The sequence below is a fragment of the Convolutriloba macropyga genome, chromosome 13 (assembly GCF_964194025.1).
Source record: "Convolutriloba macropyga chromosome 13, txConMacr16.3, whole genome shotgun sequence".
Lineage (NCBI taxonomy): Eukaryota > Metazoa > Xenacoelomorpha > Acoela > Convolutidae > Convolutriloba > Convolutriloba macropyga.
This window is the reverse complement of record NC_134480.1, coordinates 29833458-29853971: the sequence shown is the minus strand read 5'-3', so window position 1 is coordinate 29853971 and position 20514 is coordinate 29833458. Positions and strand designations below refer to the sequence as shown.

The 20514-nt window shown below is 37.1% G+C and overlaps 1 protein-coding gene across 1 annotated transcript in view; it reads right to left on the bottom strand.

Moving 5' to 3' along the window:
* Positions 1-20514, bottom strand: part of LOC142352030 (5'-3' exoribonuclease 2-like) — a 93260-nt gene that overhangs the window by 32969 nt on the left and 39777 nt on the right. The window contains exons 12-13 of the mRNA XM_075404370.1: positions 17493-17531; positions 16975-17127 (exon numbers count right to left, since the gene is read on the bottom strand). Of these exons, the coding sequence (XP_075260485.1) occupies positions 16975-17127; positions 17493-17531 (192 nt within the window). The remainder of the gene's footprint in view (positions 1-16974; positions 17128-17492; positions 17532-20514) is intronic.

The window sequence follows — 20514 nt, the reverse complement described above, 5'->3', positions numbered from 1 at the left end:
GATAATCAGCTAGGGGAATGCCATGACCACCTTTATCAAGAAAATCTAAAGCTTCAAGCGTGTTGAAGTAGACTCGTTGATCTGAGGTTGTTGAAATTGGTGTTCCAACAACCGGTAGTCCATTTCGATAAATTACTATTTCATTCAAATTGAATTTCTGGTAATGGAAAGGATTCGTTCTGTTAGTTCCTAAATATGATTGATTGGTTGACATTGCTATAATCATTCTTCGAACTGGTTCTTTGGAGAAGATGTCTTCTTGACTCCAACTGCGGATGCCAGCAGTGGCAAGAAAAGTTCTGGGCAACACCTCCGTGTACCGATAGACAGCTGGTGTTTTTAGCAAAGTTTTTTCTATCGCAGACAACACATGATCAGCCGCGGTCATTTTGCGCACGTACAGATTTGCTTCAACAATTTTTACTCTGTAATGTTTATTAGATTCGGATATGACGGTAAAATCGTTTGGAGACCTTCTGAAGGAGATGCGTAGTGTAACACCACTGAGAAGATGTTTGTCACAGGTCAATATATCACTGGCCGGTTTTCCAAGTAGAGAACATTCCAGAGAGTCAGCAACTAAAGCTTTTCGCGCAGCAACATCAGTAGCTCTGTTGTCAGCTCCATCAATTTTAGCCGGTTCGTCTTCATAATAATAGCCTTGACAAACTAACCATGTGCTCTTTGCTGTTCTTCCGGATGAGAATTCTGTTTCTATGAAAGCCTTGTGTGCGTAGTTGCCGTTTGTATTTGACAATTTAACGCCATTTGCCGAAACTGTACACTCTGAAAACAGAGAGTGTAATGCGTTATTGCTAAAATACGGCGAATCTGTGTTTGTGGCATCAGTACCAGTTCTCAAATCGGCGTCATTGGTTCTCGTGATTTTGCATTTTATTTCAAGTAGAAACTTTTGCAAATCAATAAAGTTGTTCCTGTCGCCAACAACTTCGAATTCCAGCATTGGACCATCCGGTGAGTATGATGGACCAACCTTTTGGGTAAAAGCATTGTCAAAGGTGATCAGGAGAGGCTGCTTTTCAAACAAGTCTAGAGTTGTGTGTGTTGCCTCTGCTGGCAATAAATTAGTATTCATTTTTCACTTTGGAAAAGAAATCTGACCGACTTCTCAGTAACGGTTGTTTTCTCTGAATGATTTTTCGGGATTTGACAGGACCGCTCTGTTTCTGTTTTTTGTAAACATTTCCACCACGAAAACCTCCAATTCGGGCTCTTGAGCCACCGACTTGTTTCTTTACCGTTTTCTGAACAGTTGACTTGAGTGCTTCTTTAGGACTCTTCTTTTTGGCTACAACGTCAACAATCTCTGGTGCCGCCTGTACAAACAGTTCTCTTCCAATCTTTTTAGCAACAGGCCACAAAAACTTTTTAGCTATCGGTATGGCCGCCCTACCAATTCCAGCCGCTAAAGCCCCGAACCCACTGCCTCGTTGACGATAGTGTCCTGCAAAGTATGGTGAAACTGATTGTTGTTGATAGTAAGCTTCCATTTAATTAAATTTTTTAAAGTTTAAAGTAAGAATAACTTTTCCTGTTCCCGTAAATGGAACAAATTTGCCAGTTTCGGTTCTCAACTGAACTTCAATACACTGAAAATTGTTTGACAACAATTTCTTATATTCCAAATTGCTAAAAACTATTCTATGCGTAGGTTCAATTTCACAAAGGCTACCGTTTTTCAGGCGTTGTTTTGAATCAATGATACGAGTCAGCGGAGCTTTTGTGTCTCCAATGTGTTGATACTCAATTATGTTGCTGTATACAAATATCAATTGTTTTCCTGCAAGCAGATCAAAAGGGTAATCAGCAACAAAAGCTTTTGCTTCTCCGTCACCCAGTGCCAAATTGTCAAAGGAATCTATCATTTTATAACCAATATGAGTACCTGACCCATCTTTGATTCCTTCAAAGCCCAGAATGCTTGGTATTTCTTCGTCAGGAAATGTAATTCCTTCATTTTTACCAAAAACAAAACCAAAACGCCTGTGATTTTATTGTACTGATGACTGAATTTAGTTAGACCAGTAGCTGTCTTGATGGCTTTTATCAGGTGTTCCAAGTTCTCATAGCTTCTAGTATTGATCAAGACTGTCTCCCCTTTGTATGGTTTTGAAACAGCACCAGATGGAATACTTCTCTGATGGTTTTTGTTACCTTCAGAGGAATACTTTATGATTCGAGTGTTATTAACCTGGTTGATTCTGGATGGGAAGATAATTTCACTCAAAGCTACTCTCCAATCACCTTGCAGACTGATTTCTTCATTGAAAAAGTTTTTGAAGTTAGCCAAAGTGTTTTCTGGAAAAATGTCCATGGAAGCTGATGAAACTAAATGTATGGTAAACTCATGCATGCTTTGTGAACGCTTCGCTGTTGTCAGCAACTTTCACTAGTTCCAATTGATAGAACTTACCACTGATTGGATTCTGATTCGAATCAATTAGGCTGTATGTTGGAGGGTTTATCGTTGGAATATCGTAAACTTCAAACACTTCGTCGGTAAATGTTTGTTTGTAACCTTTTCGGAAGGGTAAATCAATTTTTGATATTCTAACAAAATCACCAATTCGAAATTTGGGTCGACTAACTAATTTCTCGGATGCACTTGCATTTAATGATAACAGATAAGGAACGTCTTTTTTGGTTACTTTGTTCGGAGCTATTTTTGTTACACGGTTGATACGTGAGTTTATTGTTTGCACAAAATTTTCAACTGAGAGATGTATGAAAATGTCCATTTTTCTTCCAGATACTTGTAAATAATATTCTTTAAAGAGCGGATGTTCCTTTCTGCAAACGCAGACTTCTTTTCGCTGAAAGTTTGATAAATTGTAATGTTTCTCCTCTGGCAAAGTGTTTTGAAGTTTCCCTTAAACTCTGTTCCAGCATCCAACCAAACTTTTTTCGGCTGTTTATGCTTAATCATACGTTTGAAGGCTTCAGCTGTTGTTGTTGCATATTTTGATTTGATGGTTCGACACGTAAATAGCGTGAAAGACAGTCAACAGCAATCAATAAGTACTTAATACCTGCGTTTTTTTTGACAGTTTGTCCACGTGTGCCAAGTCAAGAGACCAAATTTCATCAAGGTCATATGCAATAACTTTCAAACGTGCAAAACTTTTTCGAAAGCCCTTATATTTTGTGTGAGCATTCTTGGTCTCTAGAAACTGTTTCACTTTGCGAGGTTGTAATTTTGTGTTTTTTTGTAAATTTTCAACGCTTCCAAACGCAGCTGGCCCTTTTGTGTACATTGACTGCAGCAATTTTTCTTCACTCGTCGTAAGATTCCCATTGTTTTTCCTTCTGTGCACTTGGTTCGTACGGAGTTTCGAAACCTTCCTCTTCTTTTTCGTCACTACTGCTTTCGTCTTCGGTGAGTAGTGCTCTGCTGGTCTGTTGCTGCTTCTGGTTGTCTTGTTTTGGGGGCTTTTGAAACTTTGAACGTTTTTGTTTCTGTGATTTATTGACGATTTTTTTTCTTTTTGTTGCGGTTTCTGGAGAACTTTTCCTGATCGAAGTTTTAGCATTGCTGTTAATTACTTGTTCTTCCTTTATTTGTAACACTTTTAATAATTCAAAATAATCAGGACTGTCAATTTTCTTTGTTGGTTGCTGTAAATTGTACAAGAAAGTGAATGCGTTTATGTCAGTTGGACTGTTGTCAATGAGTAACTTCTCGTCTTCACCAATGAGCACACGATTAGACTTTTTAATTAGATCTACAATATAATTACACTTTAGGTATTTTGAATGAGGCAAGAGAGATGACAATGTTTTTAGGACCTGATCTGCCCGTCTATTTGAATGTTTGAGCCGATTTTCATCATCATCAACACCAGAGTCTTGTTCCGACAGTTTGTCATTGAACTGTGCTTCAATGTGTTCCTTTGGTCGCATTCTATTTATAATAGAGAGCTGTGCTGATTTGTGTTTAATGTCAGGATTCTCTAAGACCCGGGTTTGGTATGGTTGAGTTTTCATATAAACTTTTTTGGGAATTAAAATAAATTCCTCAGCAGTTGTCATTTTCTTCTCTTTTATGATTGACTCAAATACTGGTAGCAAAAATGAATAATGACCCGAACTAAATCAAAAGCTGTTTTTGTGAGTAGTATGGCTCTTTTCTTTTCAACTGAAACGTTTTTACGAAGAATAGTCTTGATCACGTTTTCATATTGCTCCAAATCGTTAATCTGAACTTTTACATGTCCTCTGATTACGTTGTAAAAACATTCACACAGTACCAATACAATATTGTCGTCGTAAGTGCGGAGAAATTTCCTCAACTCAGAATCAGATAATAGTACCATTCGCTTCAGTATAAAGAATTTTTTCTCGTTCATTTGATATGTGAGTAATATCGGCTTTGTCTGAAGGTATGTAGAAGACCGACGGTCCAGGCTCTCTAATGTTTGAACAAAATCGTAGACAGTCCGAAGTTTTTGGATCCAGGTCAAGCAATAAGTGTCCAAATGTTTCTCTTGTTGCTATTTCATAACAATTTTTTAAAAAATGAGTAAGATTCAGTTGCTTACCGAGAAACTCGACTTGCTGAACGTCACGTGGTGATTTGAACAAAATGATATGAGTTGTATTCAAATCTATTGTTCGTGACCATTTACTTTGCTGGTAAAGATTGTGTTTCACATAAATGACATTAATGTTCTTGTGTCGACCTGCGGTAGCCAGCTTGACAAACTCTTTGTCATTAAAAATTTCCTCACAAGAATGATCAAATATAAGCAAACAATTTTCAGTATTTTGCAAAAACTCCAAGTTTGTGAATTTTTTAAAAACAATGTTTGAATGCTGGTTAACTTGTGAGTATATTGGTTGCATTTCGTGGTAAAGAAAAATAACATTTTTAAACTTTGGATAAAAGGTGTTTCCTGTTAATATTCTGAAAATTAAATTCGTTTTACCACAACCCGACGGACCTACCACGGCCATAAAGATTCTGTCACTGGTAGGGATAATTTTGTTCATAATCGAGGATTTGGTAAGATATATCCAACTAAACTTGACAAAATCGAAATCCAAACTGATGTTTCCTCACAAGTTGGTTTAAGCACAGTCAATTTCACAATGCAAAGAACTATTAGCATCAAAATTACAAACATTTGAACAAAAAACACAACTTCCGACCGTGGTAATGTTATCTGGTTACAAAATTTCCAAGTAGATTTTCCACTACTTTGCTTTTCGAAAAGAGATTCTTGCACAACTTGATCAACTGTTACTTGTTCCATCACAAAAGAAAATGTGTATAAAATGAAAATTTATTGTACTTTTTAATGTTTTATATAGAACAGTTCATAACAACTATAATCACTCAAAAATTCATTCATGTGCACCATGAAACATGCGGGTAATCTTGTAGTTTTTTCATAGTACACAATTTTTTTGACTTTGTCCGTGTTCACGAGTTCCTGAATTTCTTCAGGCAGCATTTTGTCATTTTGATCTACTTCTTTACCAGTTGGATGTTTCAATATCAATAGAAGTTTCGGAGGCGAGACTTTGCGTTGAGAATCTGACATTTTGTTTTCTCCACTGAATGAAAGGCTCGATGTAAAAAACCAAGTGTGTAATCGAACGAATTTCCTCCTCTGTCAATAACACCCTAACTTTTTTCTGACGAATTTGAGTACCACTTTTTATCGCTTCTCCTTTGCAAATTGAAAGGTTCAGTGTCCCCTCCTTCGTGATCAAGGCGCAAATAGTCGAATTCGCTGACAAGGGTGCTTGCACTTTCGTCAATTCCTCTCTCATTTGTCAACCAGTCAAAATAGAAACAAGCTTTTTCCCGTGCACAATGATTGTTGAAGATACCACGTTGTGTTGAGCTATGATTCCCACAGTTAACTGTAAAAAAACTGTAAGATATTTTAGGACACTTCAGAGTATTTAAATCGATTACTGGACAATCGAGCAACTCCGATAAAAGTTGAGACTTTTCAAAACCTTTAGCGTAGTAAACCGCTCTTGGGTTTCTTAAGCGAACGCTTTGGACAATTTGTGTTAGATAAATGTAAGGATAGTTTTCAGAGTTCCAATCTAAGCCATGTAAGTTTTTAGATAACCAACTGATTGAAGTTTTCTGCGGATTTGTCAAATCGGGAAATTTTGATGGTGGTGAAAACAAAACACAATCGTTGTAATCTTCAGTGCATATACCAAACTCTTTAACAATAAATTTTTCTTTCCTGTGACGGAAACCTTCAAGGTCTAACACAACTGTTTTACTGCTTAACATTCCAACAAGTGATAAATTTTTGAGTGGAAAACTTTAATATACAAACAAAAAAGAATTCCTGTCAGATGTCCAGTGAAACAACTATTAAGCTTCCAGGGAAGCATGTACGAGTAGCCGGGTCCTTCAGTGTAGAGCTCCTGGATGAAACCACCAGCGTCATGCAAAATTGCGTGTAATCGTAGAATTTTGGAGTTGTTTAGGTATGAATCTAAAGAAGAGTTATCTATTCCAATAAGTCCTCCGTAAGGTCGAAGTTTCAAAGCATTATCATAATCAAAGTTTTCCTTTTGACTAAAGTATTCACTTGCTGCTAAGAAATAGTTCAGTCTTACTGAATTGTTTGGGTATGTTGTGGCTAATAACAAATACTTCTCATGAATGTTTTTCAAACAATATCTACAAACTATTGGTTTATCAAGACGCATTCCGAGTTAGATTGAAGTCGACTGAATCTGAAAAAAATAGACACTTTTGATTTTCTCTATGAAAAAATTAAATCAATCTAATTCATAGAGGAACAGATTACAAAACTAATTGTCTGCTGCAGTTGAAAGCGTTTAAAGTAATTAAAACATTTTTCATGTTTGTCCTCGTTCATTCGTAAAACAGTGACATTTTTATACAAACTCTCTTTCATTAGAAAGTCAAACACAACAAAAAAGAATTTGTCTATTATTTCTGTTTTATAGCACCAGTTTGAACATAAGGTATTGTAAATAAAATAACAACCCACTTAAAATGTTCTATATTGATTCTTAAAATAGCTTTCCGGAAAGATAAGAACTGGCTGGGATTACACGGATACTTTCTAATCTGTCTTTATTTTAGATAAGCTGAGTACATGTAGCATAAAACAGCAGACACTAAAGAAAATATCTTCTCGTCCATATAATTATATGTTTGTAGAACACAAACACTTCTTTTTACGGTAGCAGACCACCCACAAAATGAGTTTCCAGTTCTTCGCTTAAACCAGATTCTTTAGATTCAATACTTTATAAGTAAAATATCTATATTCTGTCTCAATCGTTGGAAGTTGTATTGATATAGGTTTAAGCTTTGATAATTCTTGTTGATAACAACTAATCAGATTACTTCAACAGTAATTAACTCATTATATTTACCATATTCTTCTTAGATTTTTCTAACAGTCTTTTTTTTGGTATATTTTACACTCTTCATCAATTTATTCAAGGCCACTTATACGATTGTAAACAGACGAAGATATCACTGAAATCTTAAAATGTTTCCCATTGCAATTATACTAAAAGAAAAATATTCTTCCAGCAGTCGAACAATTGCATACGAGACTTTAAAAAAAGAAAATATTGTTATTGTTCAGCAAGAGTATCAAGGCAAAGACTGGAAAACTGTGAAACACATGGCATTACCTGTTGTTACTTTCGATTTCATTCAGTCTTTTAGATGTGAAAAAGCGTCATTTAAGGGAGCTCAATATACTCTGGAATTCGTTGCGGGCTGTACTCGTGAGTTTATATTTGACTCAAACGTTCTGGGAGATGATATTAGAAGAATTCTCTATGATTACGATGTTCAAGAAGTACCTATCTACGAAAATCAGGAAGAATATTGGCAGGATTTGGAGCTCATTGAAAACTTTTGGAAAATTCCAGCTATTACTGAAACTCCAGATTCAACAACCAAGAACTTAGAAAACTCGATAACATCTACAACAATTTCAACAAGTTTAATCAAAACACCCGAATGTAGTAGGCTCGTGGCAACCAACAGTCTTGAAACGCCGCCTGTCAGTTCTTGTCTTGCTCCAAAAAAACGTAAACTCTAAACTAGTCTCCTAAAACCTCAAACGGTTATAATCTTTTGAATTGCATTTGCTCAACCTTGATAAACTACTAATAATACAATAAAACATTGTTCGTTGTTTTGTTGATGTTTTAATTGTTTGTTCGTCTCTAGTGTTCTCTCATTTGATGGCTAAAAGTATGTTCTGAAAAAAAAACACTTTCATAATGACAAATTCAATATGTTTTCATAGCAGGACTCTTGGAAGTTTGCTAGTACAATATGTTTTCTCGGAAGTTTTTATCCAATTAAATTTAAATCTGTTAGTTCAAGCGCAAGACATAAGCAGATTATTTACTTCCTTAATGTCTATTTTTTTAAGCATAAAAACAAGTGTTTACACTGACAGCTACAAAACGTCTTATTGTACCGCTACTGTCATGAGAAAAAATAAAAAAGAAGGAACAATCGTCAACCGCTGACATAGTTTGTTTACAAATCAAACTCAAACTCAAACTGAAACTCAAACAAATTCTTATAAGTTTGCTCTATTGCTATACAAGTACTGTGTTAAACTGTAATAACAAAACCACCCAATGCAGACAGTTGAACATGTAAACTTATTCAAAAATAAATCATAGACACTCTCGGTCGATCGGTCTCCCAATCACAATGGAATACGACAACTACTCGAGTATAATGACCTTCGGCAGTGACTATAGTAGTTAGTCATAGTATACATTATATTCTAAAAATAGATTGATGACACAGAGAGTTCTAACAACAACACATGCATAGCAACAACCACTCACCTCCTTGCCTATTACTGTATTTTATTCTCATGCATCATCAAATAAAGGGTTATAAGAGTATTTGAGAGTACTGACTGATAGTAACAGACATAAAAAATACTACAAACAGTCAACAACCTATTGATGACAGTTTTTGGTTATAAAACATTTGATATAATCTTAGTACCAGGTAAAATGATGTCCACAAAAAATTAACATTAACACCTGCAACCCAGCGCAAATTGTGTTTCACACAATTTTAATACTTCAAAATTTTTGAATTTTCCCAAAATTTTTCAAAGTTTTTTTTCAATGATTAGGCCCACCAGGTGAGATGAGGTCAACAAAAAATCGCCTTTGAGACCTGAAACCCAGCGCAAAATTCATTTCACACAATTTTAGTACTTCAAAATTTTTGAATTTTCCCAAAATTTTTCAAAGTTTTTTTTCAATTATTAGGCCCACCAGGTGAGATGAGGTCAACAAAAAATCGTCTTTGAGACCTGAAACCCAGCGCAAAATACAATTCATGCAATTTTAACACTTTGAAATTTTCATTTTTTTTCAATTTTTTTTCAAAAAATTTTTTTTACTGATGAGGCTCACCTGGGCTGATTACAAAATGACAACCACTGGAACAGCAGTGCTTTTTCCCGACTAACATATAAAACAAACCAAACCTACCAAAAAACGTCAAAAAATTCAGAAATTTGCCAAAAATGTGTCTTACTGGGCACGCAACGGGGGGGGGGGGACATTTGGGTGTTACTGTGTTCGCAACGGGGGGGGGACCACAGTAACACCCAAATGTCCCCCCCCCCCCGTTGCGAACACAGTAACACCCAAATGTCCCCCCCCCGTTGCGTGCCCAGTAAGACACCTTACTACTCCCATAGTAATGACTAAACAACTAGAAAACAATTGTGAACCCTGACCCTCCACAAATGGCATAAAAAATTTAAGGAAGAATAGAACCGGCATTCAAAAACAAATTGAACAAAAAAAACTACAAAATTTAAGTTTTTTTTAATTTGAGGTTTTTTTAATAGTGTTGTCGTATTTTATTATTTTGCTGTGGTGATTCGCGGTGCGAGTATGCAGACGGAATGTTTATGAGCTATTCGCGGAGCGAGATCTACTTTTACTTTTGTTTCGCTTACTTGCGGAGCGGGAGAACAAGAGAGTTTTGCAAACTGAATTGAGTTGCATAAATTAGGAAGAATGAATTTAACAAATTGGAGCCACTTGGGCACAACGTGAATACGTGATCAGAAATGTCTGATCACGAAACGGGAAACTATCAGACAGTGGAATGAAATCATATGATAAACAAATTGAACAAAGTTAGTGAAGGTGAAAGTAATTGAACTAATTTAAAGGCATCAAATAAATTTTACTGCAACAATTAAATAAATGAATAAATATATCACGAGGTATCACATACCCTTCACAGCAAGAAGAAAAATTGTAATATATAATTTTTCAGATATAATTAATAATAACAATATTTACATATTAATACAAGGTCCCCGGTTAAATAGATAATATCAATATATTTGCTGGTTATCATAACTAAAAATACGGTGATTAATACAATATAAAATGTCTTTTCAGTTTTCGAGCTTTACAAGGTCCAATTTTCATTTTCAAAATCTTGTTTCTCTGCATCAAGAGCAGTCATTGTTCTAGCCAATGTCGGGGTGTCCATCTCTAGCAAAGGTATATTTCGTACCGCGGGAGGCGAGACAGAACCAATCTGGGGTGACACGTTTTGCTCTTCGGGTTGGGTTTCCAAGATTTGTTACACCGATTCGACAACTGTGACAGGTGGTGCAAAATTTTCGACATCACCCGCTCGTCGGGGTCGTTTAGGTGGTGGTAGGATGTCTGATGCTGGAGGTGATGTTTCGAAACCATAATATGACGGGCTTCGCCTATTACGGTCTGATGATCGTGTTGAAGATGCTGTTGCGGGTGGATTGGTAGGCGCATTTGTAGTCGGTTCGCTGATCGCAAGTGGAGGTTGTGGGTTTCGGATCGCGGCGAAATTTGGCAATTTTGGAACTCGCCCCCGCATCGCGCGTGAAATGTTTGAACGTTGTGAAGAGACTCCGCTGCCCGGCTCTCTCTTCCTGTGTTTCATTTTTTTATCACCCTTTTGCTTCCGGGTGAACTCTTTAATGTGGCTGTGGATCAGCTCTTCGACGACTTTCTCCCCAGAACGTGGCCCGCGTCTGTCAGCATATACTTTTAATGGAGTCTGTCTCTCCTGTTGGGTGCCGAATTTGGCAATATCGCTATTGCGGACGGTAACAATTCGTTTGCCCGGCTCCTTGATGGTCGATGTGGTCGGGCTTACGTTGAGGATGTGCGACCCCGGGGCGAGAACCTCATAAAGACCTTCTAGTTTCTTCTTGGATCGCCTTTTGCCGTGAATTTTGCGAGCCAAGTTTAACTCTACCGATCGTTCTTTTAGGGGAATGGGGCGGATTGCTTTTGTTTTGAGGAATCTGGGTTCGCCATCCGTGCTTGCCCTCTCTCTTGCGCTTGCTTCCGTTGTGACGCGTGTCATGCCCTTTTCGACTTCAATGTCGCTTCGGTAGCCACTTATCCATTTGTCATCGGGCAATATTTCCTCCGGCATCACTGTTTCTTCGTCAATTACTGTGCACGGTTTGCACTCAGTGGCCTTGACTATTAGCTCCCGATGCATGTAAGGCCACAAGCAATGTGTTGCCATAAATCATGCCCCATGTACCCGGATGGCTGGCATGAATATCATCTATGAGTGCTTCGCGGAGCACGTTGGGGATAGCTACCTTCTCATCTATACATACGCACCCGGAGCGCACGTGAAGGTCCCTCCTGTACGAATGTATGTACGGGTTGATGGCTTTTAGTCGGGCTTCGTTATTTGTCAGTATGCAATCCCTGACTTCTTTTAAGACGGCATCTTTGCTAGTTAGAGAAGCGATGAGTGTTTTATTGAATATCTTTGATACTATATATTCAAACGTGGGGACGTGAGGGCTCGGCGTTAACGGGGTACTAGCATTAGAAGAATGGATTGGGGATGTTGGGGTTATGTTGTGTGCCATGCTTGTTGCCGGCGGAGTACTAATGTTTTGCGGGCGTTGGTTTGCTGTGCGGGGTGTAGATGTTGAATTAGATCGCGTACTCGCGGTGTGCGTGACATTGTCACTGGTTGAGGGTTGATCCGCTGCGCGGGATGTATCGTTGAATCGTACTCTGGCTATTCTTTTCTTTGACGGCATACTGTTGGCTATTAAATTGATGTCTTTAATTATGGATGATGATTTAGTTAAGTTTTTGAGATTAGAAGGATGCGACTGAATTCTAGATCGACAAGGGGCAAAAAGCACTGATTTTAATTCTGGGTGGTGACTTTTGGAGTTATTTTCGGAATGTGATTCGATTGGCGGGATTTGTAATTGAGTAAGTTGATGCTTGCGCTGCGCGTATGTCACTTTATTCCTAATTTGGATTAATTGTTTGTTATTACTGGTATTTTGCAGAGCGAGAGGAGTGCTAAGTGGATTTTGAGACGCGAGTGGTGAATATTTTAAATTGTTTAATTGGTAAATACTATTTGAGGCATGATTTCGCGGAGCGAGTGAATGACTAAATACATGTTCGCATACTTGCATAGCGCGTGTGCTAATTGAAATTATTGAGTTATTAAGAGACTCAAATTTAGGTGTGATTTGGTGTGCGGAGTTATATGTTTCAATTTTAGGTGTGTTTTGCGGGTCGAGTGTGTGATTTGTTAGTAACTGGTGTAAATGTGATGCGGGGTGTTCAGTTTTTAATTCTAATGTGTTAATTGATTTCGAGATTAGTTTCAACTTTGCGACTATAAAGTCTTCATCATATGTGAAGACCTTTTTAGCTTTTTGAGATGGATTGCGGGAAATATAATCTAGCAAACCCATTTTTGCCCCAGGAAGGTGTTCAATATCAAATTGAAAAGGGAGAAGACGATCTACCCATCGGGTTAATCTACTGTTGTAGGATTTATTAGATCTGTGTTCTTTCATAATTGAGAGAAGTGCTCTGTGATCAGTAATTACTTTAAATTGTTTTCCATACAGATAATTTTTGAAATATTCTGTTGACCAGACTACACCCAAAAGTTCAAGTTCGTTTACGCTATAGCGTTCCTCGCATGAGTTTAAAAATCGAGACGCGAACGCAATTGGTTTCCACCCATCTACAGTTAATTGTTCGAGTGCCGCACCAAGACCTGACCGAGATGCGTCGCATTTCACACGTGTTTCGAGTTGCGGGTTGTAGTGACTATTAGCAGTAGCGTTCGCTATGCGAGTTTTTATTTCTTGGAAACAATTTTCATGTTCAGTCGTCCAAATGAATTTTGAAGACTTTCTCAGTAGCGGACGAAGGGGATGGCTTATTTGGGCTAAATTTGGGATGAATTTCCCAATATAATGAACGGATCCCAAAAATGAACGGAGTTTCTTTAATGTTTTCGGTGCATCAAGAGCCAAAATTGCCGCAGTCTTAGATTCGAGAGGCGAGATACCCTCTTGTGATATATGATACCCAAGCCAGTCAATTTCTAGTTTTCCAAAGTGACATTTAGGTAAATTTATCCTAAGGTTTTCATCATCTAAACGTTGTAGGCACTTCATGACATAATTTTTGTGATTATTCAAAGACCCTTTGCTAACAATTAAAATATCATCCAGAAAGCAATATGTATTTTCCAAGCCAATTAAAGTATAATCCATAGCTTTTTGAAATTCTGCTGGCATATCTGTAAGTCCGTAAAATCCTGTTTGAAATCTATACGTGCCAGTCATATCACCACTAATTATATTAAAGTTGCAATGATTAGCTGTATTAACATCCAAATTCAATTGACTGTATGCGTATTTCAAATCGATCGTAGAAAAGTAAGTTGTGTTTTGCGAGGCGGGAGCGCTTATCTGTTGAGAAATTGATTCAATGAGCGTATCAATATTCGGCATTTGATATTTGTTCTTGTGGATGGCTTTATTTAAAACTTTTGAATCCAATGCAAGCTTTATCGTTTGGTCTTTTTTAACAGTCACCACAATAGGTGAAATGAAATAATTATCTGGGCAGCTCGACAGTTTTATAATGTGTTTTTCGGCTAATAATTTTCGAAGTTCTGTATTAACTTTGTCTTGGAGATTGATAGGAATTCGTCTACCTTTTTGGTGTCTAGCTTGGAAATTCTTGTGATATTTAGATTTTGCTACATGACTTTTTGATCGTCCGATGCGTGATACCAACAAACCAGGGAATTTTGTGGCTATTTGCTCTTTAAATTCCGAGGATGCAATGTTATTGACATAATTACCTTTTTGAAGTGTAGATTGTGTTACTGCAAGTCCAAGTTGGTCGAACAAACCACGACATATTAAGGACTTTAAGCCGTCAGCAACAACGGTGAAGGTTGCTGTGTCGCATACCCATCCTTTGCTTGTGATCGGAGTTTGGTTTTGTCCCAGTACCTGTATTGGCTCGTTAGAGAAATTTCGTAGTTGTGCTGGTGACGATTCGTGGATCCAGAAAGCGCGGGGGCTGTTCTGTACTACTTGCGAAGCGAGTGAATGATGCAATATACTGCATGCACTCCCGGAGTCCACGAGCAGAGTTGTATTAACGTTTCCAATCTTGAGTGGCATATTGAGGGGTTCAACTTTCTCTACTGCGGATTCAATCATGGCAACTGTGTTGTCCTCTTCGCCGCTGCTGTAATCAGATTCATAGAGTTTTGGCGGTTGAACAAAGTTTACTGAGACCTCTGGATGTGGATCTTCTTCCACTACCCGAACCATCTTTTCTTGGGATCTTGTGGTTTTGTGTTGATGGTCTTTTGTTGTTTGCGGCAGACTTTCGCAAAGTGGTTTAGCAATCCGCAATTGTTGCACGTCTTTCCTTTTGCGATGTGTTTTTCGCGATGATTTGGGAGCCAAACTCCGCCACAGTTGGAACAATAGAGTGTTGATCTATTATTCTGTTTTGCAACATTGTTATTGTTGTTCTGCCAATACGGTCTTCGTGGATTGTTGTTGAATTGGACGGCATTTACGTTCGCCGGGACAACAATTTCATGCTGTTGAAATTGGTGTTGATTTCGCATTGCGAGTTCCATGTTGATTGCTAATTCCAATGCCTGACGCGGTTCCACAGTTTGTTTTAGTAGCTCTTTTTGAATCTCGGGGTCGATTAGGTTTGTGATGAACACATCGCGTATCAGAGTTTCTTCTTTGTTCTCAAAGTCGCAGTTTTCTGCCAGTTCTTTTAATTTACCGTAGAAGTGTTCAACAGTTTCCCCCCTGAGTTGTTTTGCGATCAGAAAGACGTGTCTATCGAATGTTATGTTACGCGGGCGGATGAATGCTTCTTCTACGATTTTCCAGAAATCAAGAGTTGATAGTGTATCTATCATAATATGCGGGTTCTTACAATTTAAGATACGGCGTCCCTCTATTCCAATACTCAAGTAGAGAAGGGATACTGATTTTCGGTCCGCCAACGACCACGGTTTGTCACCACACATTATGCCTATCTCGATGAGTCGTTGGCATTTGTTTTGCCAATTCATCTTTTGTTGCGCGTTGCGCGCGTTCCTTTCCCTCTCTGATTGTGCAGATGCACCCACAATAGTCTCTTCATAGATGGGTTCCAAGGGTAGCTCCACCATTTCAGGCTTTGGGCCGAGTAGCGTGTCCAAAATGATATTCTCTTTGGCTAAGAGTGCTAATTTGTATTGAACTCTCCACTTCTCCCAGCGAAGTTGTGGGTCCGGTGTCGGTTTGTCCCAGAAAGGGTCGATTCCAAGAGGTGTTCTTTTCGTTGCTGACTGCGCCATGTCGTACTTTATTATTTTGCTGTGGTGATTCGCGGTGCGAGTATGCAGACGGAATGATTATGAGCTATTCGCGGAGCGAGATCTACTTTTACTTTTGTTTCGCTTACTTGCGGAGCGGGAGAACAAGAGACAGTTTTCCAAACTGAATTGAGTTGCATAAATTAGGAAGAATGAATTTAACAAATTGGAGCCACTTGGGCACAACGTGAATACGTGATCAGACATGTCTGATCACGAAACGGGAAACTATCAGACAGTGGAATGAAATCATATGATAAACAAATTGAACAAAGTTAGTGAAGGTGAAAGTAAGGTGAAAGTAATTGAACTAATTAAAAGGCATCAAATAAATTTTACTGCAACAATTAAATAAATGAATAAATATATCACCAGGTATCACAAGTGTAAAGAAACACAAAGCCGAATAAAACTCCTTTGCAATTAGAGCAATGAAAAGCTCGCGAAACAATGGGCAAGTCATAAGAGGCTAGGCAACTTGTCTAAGATAAAAAAAAGAAAAACTGCAAAAAAAATTATAAAAAAAGGTTTCATACTTCTCAATTTTTCTGTCAATTTTCCTAATAGAAAAATGATTTATACCAAGAAAGCTTTATTCAATTGGTATCTTAATACTCCTTAAGTAACAAGCTTCTAATCCAATCCCACTTAAAGCATTAAAACAAAAACAGGCAAAAAATCATTAAATTTCGTCTAAGAAGCAGCAAAAACTGATCACAAACCTCCAAATTAGCATCAAACTCAAATTAACTGGTTGAAACCTTCAATTCTTATCAAAACAAGCCTAAAACTAATAAAATATCACAATCAGACATCATAACCATCAAAAGTTGCAAAAAACTGCTTTTAAAAAGCCGCGCGTGAACAAAAAAAATTCGCTCGCTTAGAGAAAATTTTTTCACACATCAATTTCTCGCTCTCTCAAAAACAGCGGTATGAACAAAAACCACTCTCTTTTCGCTCCGCTCTTCACTTTTGTTTAGCACCAGAATCACTCCAAATTTTTTCACGCGTTTCATTTCCCGCTTCAAAAATCACTCCAATAAAATTGATTAAAAAAAGGACTTCTCCAATACTCCTCTTCGAGTCGTAAAAAAAGACAGCGCCCCAATACAATTCAAATTCTGTGAATTGTAAAAAACCAAGAGAAGGCCAATAATAGCCCCAGCTATCGCTGTGCGGCTATTAATAAATCACTTCATTAATTTCAAATAATTTCTGTAAATTGAAGAACTTACTAGAGTTTTCCTGAATTGTATATCTGAAGCAGGCACATGGAACTTTGTGGAGTAGTATCTGTCCTTCCAGCCATCCTGGTGCAATTTGACCTCATCGTTTTCATCCTCACTGTCCTCCTGTTCTGCTTGTTCTCTAGTTCTTTTTGCTCCTCGCTTAACAAAAACGAAAAGCTTTACACAATACGTCATTCGTTAGTTGCTATCGATTCAATAAAAAAACAGTAGATTGCTAAAGAATTTTCAAGAATGACGCTCTCAACCTCAATTAGAATGGAAACATTCAAATAAAAGAGAAAGAGCGCCTAAAAGTGTTCTAATTCGGTTTGCACTTTTTGAGATCAGATTATTCTGGATAATGAGCTTGATACCAATACCTTATCTGAGTAATCTGATAACCTGAATCAAGTTAACCTGAATCTGATAACCATGATCAAGTTTAACAGTTGATCCAATTAGAAATCGTTCTATACTTTAACTCATACCAATATATTGCATTAGTAGAAAATAGGTTAACTCACATTTTCGGGCCCACCAAACCGATTGTTCATGTCCTGTTCCTGAAACATTAATCATCGACTGCTAAATGCTGCAACACGTATAACAAGCGCATAATTTTCACAAAAAGCACCAGCAAAACTCATTTACCAAAAGACATCCGATGAACGAAAAACAATTTATTTTTAAACTATCAATAAACTAAACATACCCGGCAGATTGCCGGAAAATAGCCGCCGTTGACTCCAATAAGCATGATTGGGATTGAAAGAATAAAAGATATCGAAAAAAAAATATTTGTACAAAAATATTTTTTAAGTCCGATTTATTTTGATGGCATTTCGTAGTTGAACATACTTCTGTTTCTTAGAGAGAGACTACTGGGGCTACTATCAATACCAATAAGCATAAGAGATGGTAACTAAGACTTATAGGAACGAAGTTAAAATAGCGGGCATCTAAAATTGGGCTTTATGGGTTTATCCCGTTTCTATTTCTGACTTCAATTTTTTATTCTGACGCTGATCATTTTGAACTGCTTTGCTGAGCAGCTGATGTTCAAATTCACTTTTAGCAGAATGAGAGAAGAGAGAAACTAGCCTAAAGAAGTCAAAAAGATTTCACGCAAAATGCTGAAAAAGCGGCAAAATGGTAAAGCGAAAAAAAGTTCGACGAAGTAAAAAAAAAACATAGCAGAAAAAGTCCTGAAATAAAATCCAAGGACTTGAATGAAAAACAGACCTAATGTACCTGACCAACAGATCAATTGAACAATGCCAGCCAAAAAGAAGAAATCTCGAAAGTTGAGAAACTAAAAGAATCAAACTAAACAAAAAAAATTGTTCCTAAAACTCTTGAAGCTTTTAACCTGAAGGCCATTTATGACACAATGCAATATAGTCATTAACTCACTCAAAAGACTTGAAACAGATTAATTTGACACTAAAGGTAGATATTCTCATAAAAAATGACAAATGCTTCAAACAGAAATGTGAAAAATGCTTCAAATGAAAAGGAAAAATTTAAAGATATTTTTTGAAAATAAGTCTGGAAAACTGTTCAAATTCATTTTTCTCTGTGGAGTTCTGTCTTGTAACTCATCTGCAACATTTAAAATGTTTCGTTGGCCAATAAAGAAAAGTTAAACTCAGAAAATGACAAAAAAATTCAAAAAATTTGAAAATAAAAAATTTAAATCCCGAGCTTTATTTATAAAATTACTTATATTTGTAATCTAAAAAAACGGAAAACTATTTCGTTGCCACTAGAAACTCTGCAATAACATACTAACAGACTCAATAGCAGCAAACCCCTGGCCACTGAGGAAAAAGACTAAAATTTCAGGAAGTCAAAAAAATTACAATTTGAAAATCGTTAAAATTTGTAATATTAAAATCTTGAAACACATTCCCCATTACCACTAGAAACTATGCAGTAAACTATTATCAAAACCTAAAGGAAATGTTTCGGCTGTTCAGGTGAGAGAAACCTAAAAATTTACAACAATTTTCAAAAATTTGAAAAAATTGGCTAATGCCGTGGCCAATAAAAATTTTGCAGTAAACTATTAGCAAATCCTAGACGAGATTTCTTGCCCCCTGGAGCTGGAAAACTTGAATAATGACAATTAAGGTCAGAAAATTGGAAAAAAATGCAAGTTTTATCAAAAAAATTGGTAAAATTCGTGAAGTTGAAAACCATTCCATTACCACTAGAAACTATAAAATAACCGATTATTGTGACACCAAGAGCTGAAACAACAAAAATATTCAAAAAACTTAAAAAATTTTAGAAATTAGAATAAATTACCGTGTTTATGTTGGGTGTAGCAATACATATAGCTCTTAAAATGGCCATAAAAAGTAATTACGTCTTGCAAAAGACCTTTACCAACTTTTACAAACCTCAATTTCAGACAGGTCCAACAAAAAATCCGAAAAAAGACGAAGAACTTGCAACATTTTGGGCTTAAAAACTTCTGAAAATGACCTGTTAACCTAGAATTACGGCCTTCCCAGTAGCTTCACCACTCTAAGTACTTGAAGAACTACTAAACGCGGCTAAGGGCCTCTAATGAAACTTGATGCCCGCTGAGCTTTACCTGTTTATCCCGTTTTGAAAGCTCAAAGTCATTAAAAAAGGTGTGAAAACATCTTACAAAAATAAAAAAACATACCCGGCAGGTTGCCGAAAAAGCCGCCGTTGATTCCAATAAGCATGATTGGGATTGAACGAATAGAAGATATTGAAAAAAAAAAGATTTTTGTACAAAAATATTTTTTAAGTCCGATTTATTTTGATGGCATTTCGTAGTTGAACATACTTCTGTTTCTTAGAGAGAGGCTACAGGGGCTACTATCAACACCAATAAGCATTAGAGGTGGTAACTTAGACTTATAGGAACGACGTTCAAATAGCGGGCATCTAAAATTGGGCTTTATGGGTTTATCCCGTTTCTATTTCTGACTTCAATTTTTTATACCGACTGTTCATTTTGAATTGCTTTGCTTAGCAACTGATGTTCAAATTCACTTTTAGCAGAATGAGAGAAGAGAGAAACTAGCCTAGAGAAGTCAAAAAGATTTCACGCAAAATGTCGAAAAAGCGGCAAAATGGTAAAGCGAAAAAAAGTAGCCGGCTGAGAATGGTAAAGCGAAAATAATAGCCGGCTGAGAAGATAGAGCACCAATACAATCCAATTCTTGGATTGTAAAAAATAGGAGCGCTATAATAGCCGGCTGAGAAGATGAGGGCGGCTATTAATCATCTACAAATGCAGCCCAAAAGTAACCAAGTAATGTCGGACGAATTGCTCTCAAACAACAGACGGACGGGTTTTCGCGTGCTTTGGTGGGGTATAAAGTCACTAAGCGACTGCACAGCAATTTAATGCCCAAGGATTTACCAGAGAAAAGCTATTTTAATAATTGTAAAATTCTTTTCACTTTACTTTTTGTTGTCAACTGCCGCAGAGTTAGTTCAACCGCGTAAAATCATGGGTACGAATGATTTACAACATAATCCACTAGCGTCCAACGAATTGCT